The following is a 13,044-nucleotide window of genomic DNA, read 5'->3' on the forward strand; positions in this document are numbered from 1 at the left end:
ATATCATGAATTGTGGTTTGAGAGGAGTTTTAAGAAAAAGTGTAGCAAGCAGTTCACATGTTTTGAGTGACAAGGAGACTGGTAAAGCAGATACTGACTTAAATACAGATTAAGGCACTAGCATTACTTTTGTAGCAGATGAATCGAAGAAAAGGGAAGCGTTGTTGGTCGATACTAAAATATCGCTGTCATAAAAAATGTAAATATGACTCGAGTTATTTATTACTCGGATTCACAACCACAAGAAATCCCAAAGCTCCTGTTGTGTTATGTATATTATGCAATAAGATCTTTTCAAATAGTTCGTTAGCACCAGCTAAATTGGGCAGACATTTTGAAATGAACTATTCAGAATATAAAAATAAATATGTCAAATTTTTTGAAAGAAAATTTGAGTCTCTTGATAAAACTAAACATTTTATGTTGAAAATGTTGTTGGATAATGAGGGATAAGGAGGTGATTATTCCCTTGTATAAGGCAATGGTTAGGCCACATCTTGAGTACTGTATACAGGTCTGTAGGCCTCATTTCAAGAAGGATGTAGAGCTGCTGGAACGGGTACAGAGAAGGGCAACAAGATTAGTAAATGGAACAAAGGGTTGCTCTTACGAAGAAAGGCTTAAGTTTTGCAAATTACAGAGTCTGGAGACTAGGCACCGGCGAGGTGATCTGATAGAGGTGTATAAGGCTTTGAATGGTTTGAGCATGCTCAATGCCAATGGGATTCTTCATCTTTCTCAGAATAATCACCTCAGAGGGCATAAATTCAAATTGAGGAAGGACGGATGTCGGATAGATGTGCGGAAATTTGCCTTTGGCCAGCGAGTGGTTGGTTGGTGGAACCGACTTCCATCACTTGTTGTTGAAGTTGATAGCCTAAACAAATTTAAAGCTCAACTGGACAGGTATTTCGAACGAACGGAGGGTTGAAATGGGAGAGGGTTTTTTTTTTTTTTTTTTTTGGCTGATGCTGAATAAGCTTGCTTTCTTGCATCATATGCCTCTACTAATGCTAATGCTAATAATGAAAGGACAACAATGGCTCCTACAAAGTAAGCTAGCATATATCACTCACAGGTGAAGCGCATACAATTTCTGAAACTCTCATAAAACCATGCATCAAAGATGTTGTTCACTGTATGCTCAATGAGAAATCCTGTCAACAAATTGATAAAATTTCTTTCTCAAATAATACAGTTTCACACAGAATTCATAATATGGCTGAGGATATTGAGCAGGAACTTATTTTAAGACTTCAGTCATGTGATGAGTACTCTTTACAATTAGATGAGAAATGGACGTTACAAACTTATCAATTTTATTAGTTTTCGTTTGTTATTACTACAATAATTCTATTGAAGAAGATATGTTACTCTGTGAAAATTTACAAACCAATACAACAGGAGAAATGATATTTAAATGTATCAACAATTTTATGAAGATTCGTGGAATAAGTTGGGAGAAATGTGTCAATGTATGTAGCAACAGTGTGAAGTCAATGATAGGACCTGTGAAAGGGGCAGTAATACGAATTTAAAATGTTGCTAATCTCTTCATCTTTAAAATGTTTTTAGATGAAACAGTAAAAATTATTCACTTTGTGAAAACACGACTGTTAAAAACAAAATTATTCCAAATTATATGTGAAGATATGGTCAGCTAACATCTTTGCTGGTACATATTGAAATTATTTTGCTGTCACATGGCAGAGTTCTTGTCAGATTGTTTGAATTATGAGAAGAGCTCGCCATATTCTTACACAATGAAAAATTTCTATTAGCAGATCACTTTATAAATGTTTTGTGGTTGGGTCAAATTCCTTATCTAGCAGATATATTCACAAATTGAATGATGTTTCTCTCTCCCTTCAAGGAAAAAATTTAAATATTTTCAACAAAAAGATAAATTACAATCATTATTACAAAAGTTACAATACTGTACCATGGCTGTTGAAAAAAATAATATGGATCCATTTCCAACTTTAAATGACTTTTTACAGGAATCACCGTGAAATTGATGAGGAAATTTGAAAATAAATTATTTCTCATCTAAAATAAATAACTGTGGCATTAAATGAATACTTTCCACTACTAAAAGATGACAATAACTATTGGGTTTTCAATCCTTTCAATATTAAAGAAAAACCAGAGGAACTATCTACTTAAGAATAAGAAAATCTCATCGACCTGACATCAAAAAGTTAAATTTAATGAAGTTTCATTAAATGAGTTTTGGTGTGACTTAAAAGAAGAATATCCAAATTTATTCAAAAAGGCAATTGATTGTTTGTTGCCGTTCAGTACCACATATTTGTGTGAAAGCAGATTTTTGCTCTACACCGCAACAAAAACAAAATACAGAAGTAAGTTGGATGCCACTATATATTAGAACTCAGCTGTCCACAATCAAACCAAATTTTGAAAGAATATTGAAAGAAAAGAAGATATTTAATCCTTCACATTAATTACCAGTTTGAATTAATAATATTTGCTTTTCCATTATTAATCTGTTTTTTTGTATTTTCAATAAATTATTTTTGATTTTTTGATTTGTTATTTTATTTATAATCAGTAAATATTGTCAGGGTTCCAAAATTTTTTATCAAGGTGAAACGGGTTCCGCAATTAAAATAAGTTGGGAACCACTGGTCTAGATGATGCTGCAGTGCTTCCATTAATTTCCCTGGAACAGAAATTAAACTAACAGGTCTGTAATTACTTTTGTCACCCTTTGATCCTCCTTTGTGAATTGGGGTTACATTTGCATATCTCCAGTCCATGAGTACCTCCCCTGAGTTCAAGGAAGCTTTCATAATTATGTCCAAGGGTGTGCTTACTTCCTTTGTTGCTGCCTCCTTTAATATAACTGGATAGATCCCATCCACCCCAGGTGCCTTTCTTATGTTTATCTTCAACAATTTCTCCTCCACTTTGCTCTCAGTTATTACAAAATCATTTAGCTCACTGCCAGAGTTTAATTCACCTCTGGCATTCCCCCTCCCTTACTCATGTGTGAATGTAGATGCAAAATACTCATTTAGTTTGTTAGCTACCTGGGCAGGATCATCAACAGTTGAACCATCGATATCAAGTGGACCAATCTGATTCATCCCTTCCTTCTAGAGTTTACATAAGTAAAGAACTCTTTGCTGTTTTTCTTTGCATCTGCCAAAGATTTCTAGTAATTTGCCTTTGTCTGCCTATCCTCCTTTGTGACTTGGTTACAGACCAGCTTATATCTGTCATAGGCTTCCGTGTCACCTGTTAATTTATATGTATCCCATGCATTTTTCTTCTCTGCCACACGTCTCATTAGTTCAGCTGACATTTATATGTATCCCATGCATTTTTCTTCTCTGCCACACGTCTCATTAGTTCAACTGACATCCATTTAGGCCTAAACCTTGAACAATATATCTTAGTTAGTATGAAAAGCCTAGTAGCTCCTAGTGGTTCCTTTATCTGCAGATTCTTCCTTTATTATGATCAGCACAAACAGAGTAAATGAAGTAATCATTTCCCAGTGTGCAAATGGGTGAAAAACTAGTGAAACCTAAGACAGCTGCCATGTGTTTCAAGTGTAATTGCTGATTCAAGTGGCCCTAAAAATGATGACTTTTTGAAAAAAAGTGGAAGTTCACACCACTACATCAGTAATGATGAGTGTGATAGCAGTGACATTATTGTCGCTATATGCTTCATTTTACACCAAACATTTTGTTTAGTAAGCATTTGGGAATTTGTGTTTCATGAAACAAAATGTTTTCTCCTGCAAACTGACTACTAAAATGTAGGTACAGCTTATTATCTGGAAAATATGGCATTTATTCTCTGCGTACAGGACTTAAAACAAGAGCACAACAATTATAGTAATTCTATATAATAGGTTCAGAATTATGACTAGTGTTAAATCTTTTAACTGTTAAACTAGAAGATTTAACAAAGTCAATATACATGATGTTACATGACATGGATAAAAAAATGAATAGGAATATTGGCAAATTACATTTAAATCCTTTTAAGCATTAGCATTAGTAGAGGTAATATGATGCAAGAAAGCAAGCTTATGCAGCATCAGCCAAAAAAACACTCCCATTTCACCCCTCCGTTCGTTCGAAATACCTGTCCAGCTGAGCCTTATATTTATTTAGGCTATCAACTTCCACAACAAGGGATGGAAGTCTGTTCCATCAACCAACTACCTGCTGGCTAAAGGCAAATCTTAGGATACACAGAATTTTCTGCATATCCTAACACTGTTACAATTAAAACAATATTTTTAATCTTTTATTGAAAACAAAGGCATTCTAGTCAATGTTATAATCTTCCCTGATAATGATGTAGTGAAATAGATTTCAGTATTACATGATAGCAAAATTATGAAAGGTTGGGTAATTTTAAGCTATCTTCAATTAACTATCAGTTTCCTGCAGTAATAATAATAATAAAAAAAAGAAAAAAAAATGAAAATTATTTAAATCTTTGAAATATAGAATTCAAGAATTAAATATATAATAAATAGAAATTAATAAACAGTATATTTTACATAATTAGTTACAGCAATGATTCTCCTTTTGCTTTCCTTTATTAGATATCTCTTATGCATTATTATAATAGCACCTTGTATTTCTATATAAGTAAAATAAGTTTTTGTCAAATTATTGAGAATTATTTTTCCATTTTCAGAAAAATGATCAACCAGATGATGAAGTTAACATCTACATGTATCTTTATTTTGTACTGTTTATCATTATTGGTTCTTTCTTTACTCTCAACCTGTTCATTGGTGTCATAATTGACAATTTCAATGAGCAAAAGAAAAAGATAAGTATTTATATTTATACATAAAATAGTTGATTTCATTTATCAGCATTTTTATTAAGAATGATAAACCAAATATAAAGTTTAAGAAATAACAGAAGGCATAAATGTAACTGATATTCTGATCAGTAATGAGAGCTGCTATTTCTTAACATAATTGACAAAAGTTAATTAGTATCAGTTTTAACTAATATTAATTGACTCTCAACCTGTTCATTGGTGTCATAATTGACAATTTCAATGAGCAAAAGAAAAAGATAAGTATTTATATTTATACATAAAATAGTTGATTTCATTTATCAGCATTTTTATTAAGAATGATAAACCAAAAATAAAGTTTAAGAAATAACAGAAGGCATAAATGTAACTGATATTCTGATCAGTAATGAGAGCTGCTATTTCTTAACATAATTGACAAAAGTCAATTAGTATTAGTTTTAGGAAATGATGCAAGAAAGCAAACTTATAATTTTATTTTATTATTTTTTTTAATTTTTGGAATTAGCCAAAAAAAAAACAACTGTATAATCCTTGCCATAAATCCTTCATGCTTAATGGGATAAAAAGTTATCCCATTTATATACAGTTGAACTCGTTTATAACGAGCCCGCTTACAACAAGTTCCCGGATACGAGTAAACTGAGACCCAGGGGCTCACATCTGGTATGGGCTTGGCAAACCCAGGGCCCTGAGCTGGATATCATCATTCTTCTCTTTCTTGGTGATTCCCTTCTCTCTCTCTCTCTCTCTCTCTCTCTCTCTCTCTCTCTCTCTCAGGGTAATTCAGAAATTTTTTTTTTTTGCCTGGTGCAGCAAAAGTCTCAGGCTTCCTTGCACCATATGGCTAATAATGATAATAATGATATTTTGTTTGGTCTCATTTAAAAACAAAAAGCATTCAGTTTGGATGTAATGAGCATGTCTTGGATATAATTAGGGAACATACTGCCATGTACAGCAAACCAAGTGCTTCTTGTCAACCTTTACAAACGAGAAGAAAGTTCCTACTTGGCTTTCAAAAGAAAGTTAATAAAATTGCCTGTGAAATTTGCTGTCTAGAACTATCAACGTCAAAGCAGCGAATGCTTCTAAGCTCTCTAGAGGTCTGCTTTTACCTACTCTGCAGCAACTAGCTATTGGTCATTGAAAAACCAATCAGCAAGCTGTAAAACACACCCCACTCCTTTTCCAATGACCAATTGCTGGCCGCCCTGCTGAATAAATAAAAGCAGACCTATGGAGAGCTTAGATGGATTCACTGCTTTGATGCTGATTGTTACGGATAGTGGATTTCACAGAAAATTTTATAAACTGTCCTTTTGAGGATGAACTCTATTCTCAATTCTAAAGGACAGTAAGAGGAACTTGGTTTTGATCTCGGAGCCCGAAAATGTTGAAGAGGAAAAGCATTATCGGTGAAGGAAAAGGCCAAAATTACTGAAGAACTGCAGACTGGTCGGAAGAACATAGAGATATGCAAGAAGTATGGACTTTCTTCATCTACTGTTTCAATACTGTGGAAAAATAGAGATGCAGTGTTGAAGGCCTGCAATCACAATGTGACAAATGCGAAGAGACTCAAGAAATACGACAAAGATGACGTTGATCAAGATCTGCTGAAATGGTTCACTGCAAAAAGAAACGCCAGTTTACCCATAAGTGGACCAATCTTAAAGGCTAAAGCAGAAGAATTTGCATGGCTTTTCTACTATGTAGGATTTTGTTGCTCAAATGGGTGGCTTGTCTTTTTAAGAATTGGCATAAAATTTGCTATGGCAAAATCAGTGAAGAAGCTCCTTCATTGGACATGGAAATAGTGTGCTACAACCAATGGATCAAGGTGTGATCAGAAGTTTCAAAGCTCATGTTCATTGCAACTTGGTCCTTTTGCTCATTGACAGAATAGACAAGGGAATTGAAACAAAAATCTCAGTTCTTGATGGTATATGCTTTATGAGCTATGCGTGGGAATACGTTTCACAAAGTTGCATTCAAAACTGTTTCAAGAAGGCTGAATTTCAGTTAAAGCAAGATAACATTATCGGTGAGGAAGATCACATTCTGTTATCTGAGTGGTTGAAAAAAAAAGAGTCCAGAGTATTTGAGTCAACTTCCAAACATCAACATTTGGGAGCATGTTTGGAAGTTGCTCCCAAAAGAGATGACGTAACTTCAGGAGCTATTACAACAGAATACATTGTAGAAACTATCTGAGTAGTAGGTGAAGAAAGTGAAGAAGAAGTAGACGAAGAAAACTCCATTCAGCCTCCATTCTATGGAGCAGCTGTTGACAGTGTAGAGAACCTTCAGTGTTTTTTCGAAGCTACAAATGATACAGATGCAGAAGTGTTCAGTGCCTTAAGTCTGATCAGAAGAAAGTGGAGATTAGCATTAGCATTAGTAGAGGCGTATGATGCAAGAAAGCAAGCTTATTCAGCATCAGCCAAAAAAAAAAAAAAACACACACCACTCCCATTTCACCCCTCCGTTCGTTCGAAATACCTGTCCAGTTGAGCTTTAAATTTGTTTAGGCTATCAACTTCAACAACAAGTGATGGAAGTCGGTTCCACCAACCAACCACCCGCTGGCCAAAGGCAAATTTCCGCACATCTATCCGACATCCGTCCTTCCTCAATTTGAATTTATGCCCTCTGAGGTGATTATTCTGAACAAGATGAAGAATCCCATTGGCATTGAGCATGCTCAAACCATTCAAAGCCTTATACACCTCTATCAGATCACCTCACCGGTGCCTAGTCTCCAGACTCTGTAATTTGCAAAACTTAAGCCTTTCTTCGTAAGAGCAACCCTTTGTTCCATTCACTAATCTTGTTGCCCTTCTCTGTACCTGTTCCAGCAGCTCTACATCCTTCTTGAAATGAGGCCTCCAGACCTGTATACAGTACTCAAGATATGGCCTAACCATTGCCTTATACAAGGGAATAATCACCTCCTTTTCCCTGCTAGAAAAATTCCTGTATATCATTGACAAGACACCATGAGCTACTCTTGCAGCTCATCTGCACTGCTCAGAGAACTTCATATCTGCCTGCACAATTACCCCCAGGTCCTTTTCATTCTCCACCACTGTCAGTGTAGTACCGCAGAGTTGATACGTTGCTCTGGGGTTACTGTTTCCCATATGTAATACTTTGCATTTGTCAATGTTAAACTTCATTTGCCACCTCTCAGCCCATCTGTTCAACCTTTCCAGATCCTGTTGCAGCAGCATAGCGTCAGTAGTGTCCTTAACAACCCTGCCAACCTTTGTATCATCTGCAAACTTGGACATTAAACTTGATATCCCATCATCAATATCATTCATAAGCACCGAAAACAACAACGGACCCAAAACTGAACCCTGAGGAACTCCACTAATAACATTAGTCCACGTTGAGCAGTGTCCATTGATTTCCACTCTCTGTCTTTTGCCACTCAACCATCCCTTTATCCATAGCAACAATTTGCCACCAATGCCACACTGCTCCAATTTGTGCAGCAGTCTTCCATGTGCAACAGTATCAAAAGCCTTTCTAAGATCCAAATATATAATATCAAAGTTATTCCCTGCATCCAGTTCTTTTGTGACTACCTCATAGTATCCAATCAAATTTGTCAGGCAAGACCTGCCCTTAACAAAACCATGCTGCGTCTGAGCTATAACTGAATTCTTGTCTAGATGATCCTGCAGTGCTTCTTTAACCAGTGCCTCCATTAATTTACCTGGAACAGAAGTTAAACTAACAGGTCTATAATTACTTATGTCAGCCTTTGATCCTCCTTTGTGAATTGGGGTTACATTTGCACATCTCCAGTCTATGGGTACCTCCCCTGAGTCCAAAGAAGCTCTCATAATTATGGCTAGGGGTTTGCTTACTTCCTTTGCTGCCTCCTTTAATATAACTGGATAGATCCCATCCACCCCAGGTGCCTTTTTTATGTTTATCCTCAACAATCTCTCCTCCACTTTCCTCTCAGTTATTACAAAATCATCCAGCCCACTGCCAATGTTTACTTTACCTACATCATTCTCCTTCCTGAATAACTCCTCATGCGTGAATGTAGATGCAAAATACTCGTTTAGATTGTTAGCCACCTGAGCAGGATCCTCAACTTTTGAATCATCAATATCCAGTGGACCAATCTGATTCATCCCTTTCCTTCTTGAGTTTAAATATGTAAAGAATTCTTTTCTGTTTTTCTTTGCATCCTTTGCCAAGGATTTTTCGTAGTCTGCTTTTGCCTGCCTAATCTCCTTTGTGACTTGGTTACAGACCAACTTATATCTATCATAGGCTTCCATGTCACCCATTAATTTGTATGTATCCCATGCATTTTTCTTCTCTGCCACATGTCTCATTAGTTCATCTGACAACCATTTAGGCCTAAACCTTGAACAATATTTCTTAGTTGGTATGTAAAGCCTGGTAGCCTCCAAGATTAGTTCCTTGAATGCTTCCCATTTTGAGTTTGCTGTTGGTAACATCATCAGTTGGTCCCACTGTATAGAATTTAAATACTGTCTCAGACCATCATAGTCGCCTTTACGAAAACAAAAACCCTTCCCTTTACCTCTGATGCTAGTTACCTCCTTGAGTAAATCCCACTTCAACACACTGTGATCACTGCCACCTAGTGGTTCATTTATCTGCAGATTCTTAATGCATGAAGAATCACTACTGATAATCAGATCAAGAGTATTGCTCCCTCTTGTTGCCTCACGAACATGCTGATGTAGAAAACAATCAACCAAGAAATCCACAAAAGCCTTGCTAGTGTGCGAGTAACCAACCCACAAATTCCAGTCAGTATCTGGGAAATTAAAATCCCCCATTATAAGACTTTCTGATTTACTGGCCCACTCTATTTCCCTGTACAATATCTTATTATACTCATCAGAGTCATTAGGCCTATAGCACATTTCTACTCTCAATTTTGATTTCCCTATGCTTATGTCACACCAAACTAACTCGACACTGCCCTGTCCATCGATGTCGACTGGCTTCACTTCCTTGGACTTTATGTGTTTCTTAACTAATAGCATAACCCCTCCTCCCCTCCTGTCCTGTCTATCCTTTCTATACACATTGTATTCCCCAAATTCCAGTTCCGCATTACTTATATCTGTGTGACACCACATCTCTGATATCCCAACAATATCTGCCTTTGATGTTTTGAGCAATACCTCAAATTCATCAAATTTATTTACCAAACTCCTAGCATTGGTGTACACGCAGGTATACATGCACCCGTTTCTATTCTTAGCTACCCTAACACAACCCATGTGTTTACTTGTACCGCAATGACTCCCAGCAGTCTCTGAAATATCTTGCATCTTGTTTTTCAGGCTTCTGCTCATTTCAATAGAAACAGTGCAAGAATCACTTCCACCTCTGCCAGTGGCTACTGTTAATCTATTAGTCCTTGTATCCCCCCCCAACTAGCAGTTTTCCGACCCACCTAACACTGCCTCGACAGCATCAGCAAAAATTCTTGCACCCTTTCTATTTAAGTGTATCCCATCCCTGTAGAAGCAATCTCTCCTGTTAACAAGTACAGTCTAGGCTGAAAAAAATTCTACCCCTTGAGTCTTGCACAATCCCTCCAGGGCTGAATTGATCGACAAGGCTCTCATCATATACTCCCTCCTATCGTGTCTGGGCAGAATTGCAGACACTTTCAAATTCAACCCTAATTCACTGCTTTTTTTCAACAGTGACCTGTACTTGCTAAGTAATTCCGCCAGTCTCCTACTCTTAATATCATTAGTGCCAACGTGTACAACTATATCACCTTTTGTGCCCTTAAAAGATGATATCTGCTCTACAATGTCATCAACCTTTGCCCCTAGCAGACATACCCTGGTCCTATTCCACCCCGTTTCACCCTGGTCCTATTCCACCATGTTCCCCGTTTCCCTGACAATAGAGTCACCAACAACTACTAGTTCCTGTGGGACCAGCGCATTCTGCCTAGCTAAAAGCAAAGACCAGTCAAATGACCCTACGTTCATTCCTGAAAATTGGATAATCACTTTTTGAAACGATCAGCCCTTTTTAGGGCCACAAATAATTTCCATACATAGGTTAATCTTTTACAGTTTTAAATTCACGTTTGCCTCTGGTTCCTACACTTGTTCCGAATCACTTAACCCAGGTATAACGAACACTCGGATACAGCGAGCACATCTTGCAGTTCAGTGAAACTAGTTATAAACAAGTTCAACTGTATTTAAAAATTGGCAAGGAACCATTAAAAATTATTCATTTTTTGATGCCAATTTTATTTTTTGTTTAATGCAAAAATGTATTTTTCTTTATTTTTACTTATTTTTATTTTATTATGTTACATATTATTTATATATTATATTAGTTATTAAAATATTTTATTTTAGTTTTTTTATTATTTTTACAGCATATATTTTTAATTATTTTTTGAAAACAAAACATCTCTGCAGCACTTAAACATTTTATCACTCTTTAGCCTTTTCATGAATAAGTTTCATGAAAACTTTCTTTCCTTGGGACCGAAAAAACCATTTTAATACACATTTCATTAGATCTGAATAATCTGCACTTCTCATTGATAAAGGATTGAGTATGTACTACCTGTATCCAAACTGCCTCCTTACTTTTTACATAAGTTGAAAGCATATTAGGAGAAATCCCAAATTCAACAGCCCCCACCCTTTCTTACAGCCTGAATACTTTTAATTTTCTCTACAACTGATGGAGTCCAGTTTTCTCTTTGGTGCCATCTTGCACGGTGATAAGGTGCATTTAGTAAATTATGTTATGTCTACTCCAAAAACAAAACAGAATAAATATAAAACATACAAAAAAGTGTTCATTTGCCCAATTCACATGACAATCATGTGAATTTATCCTGTCATCATCATCAGCCATTTTCAATCCACTGCAGGATGAAGGCCTCTCCAGCAACTTTCCAGTTCCTTCTGTTTTGAGCACTGGCCATCCATTTACTACTCAAAAACTCATGAATTTCATCTATCCATCTCCGCCTTTGTCTTCCAGGTTTTCTTCTAGCACCTCTTGTGTACCATTCTGTTATTTTCATAGTCCATCTGTCATCATGTCTTCGAGCTATGTGTCCTGCCCAAGACTATTTTAGTTCTTTAGTTTTGATAAGAATGTCCTTTACTTGAGTTTGCTGCCTAATCCATGTGTTTCTCTTCTTATCTAACAGTCTGATTCCCAATATAATTCGTTCCATTCTTTGCTGTGTAGTTCTTAGCTTCTCTTCCATTCTTTTGGTGAGTGCCCAAGTTTCACTTCCATAAGTCATGGTGGGGAGTATACATCGGTTCATTATTTTACGTTTCAGACAAACTGGGATATTGCTCTTCAGTATGTGACTATATTTCCTGAATGCTATCCATCCAAAATTTATTCTTCTCTTGACTTCCAGCCATTTATCATTATTACAGCTAATAACTTGTCCCAGATAAGTATATGACTCCACCTTTTCAATTACTGCTCCTTCAATCATTATTTCCCTTTCCATGGCATACTTGTTCATCATTACTTTTGTTTTAGCCATATTCATCTTTAGTCCAAAATCCTTACTAACTGTGCATAACTGATTAAGATTTTCCTCTAATTCTTTGGGATCATGGCTTATGACCACAATGTCATCTGCAAATCGTAAATGGTTTAGGTACTCTCCGTTCACATTGACTTCTTTCTGCGACCAGTCTAATCTTCTGAAAGCTTCCTCAAGGGCAGCAGTAAACAGCTTCGGAGATATTGTGTCTCCTTGTCGAACTCCTTTCTCGATTTTAAATTTGCTACTGTCTTTTTCTAGTCTAATAAAGGATGTAGCACTCTCATATATTTTCTTCAAAATCATAATATATGGAGTATCTATGCCTTGTCTTTCCAGTGCCCGAAACATTGCCTTATGCTGTATGGAGTCAAATGCCTTTTCATAATCCACAAATGCCAGGCATAATGGTGTTTTATATTCATTTGCTTTCTCCATTAGCTGTGATATTACGTGAAGGTGATCCATAATTGAGAATCCTGTCCTAAAGCCAGCTTGCTCTTTCGGTTGATTCTCATCAAGTATTCTTTCTAATCTGTTAGTAATGACCCTTGTGAACAACTTGTAGATATGGGATAACAAGCTAATTGATTTATGGGATATGGGATAACAAGCCAATTTCTGATTTATCCTGTACATGTGTACAATTTATTCTAACT

At 36.2% G+C, this 13,044-nt stretch overlaps 1 protein-coding gene across 1 annotated transcript in view; it reads left to right on the forward strand.

The window, feature by feature from the left end:
• Positions 1–13,044, forward strand: part of LOC150089320 (sodium channel protein para-like) — a 2,114,826-nt gene that overhangs the window by 1,901,780 nt on the left and 200,002 nt on the right. Inside the window, exon 30 of the mRNA XM_090389008.1 lies at positions 4,687–4,824. Within this exon, the coding sequence (XP_090245134.1) occupies positions 4,687–4,824 (138 nt within the window). The remainder of the gene's footprint in view (positions 1–4,686; positions 4,825–13,044) is intronic.

Source organism: Mastigoproctus giganteus, chromosome 2 (genome assembly GCF_048544385.1).
Source record: "Mastigoproctus giganteus isolate SK-2022 chromosome 2, ASM4854438v1, whole genome shotgun sequence".
Classification (NCBI taxonomy): Eukaryota; Metazoa; Arthropoda; class Arachnida; order Uropygi; family Thelyphonidae; genus Mastigoproctus; species Mastigoproctus giganteus.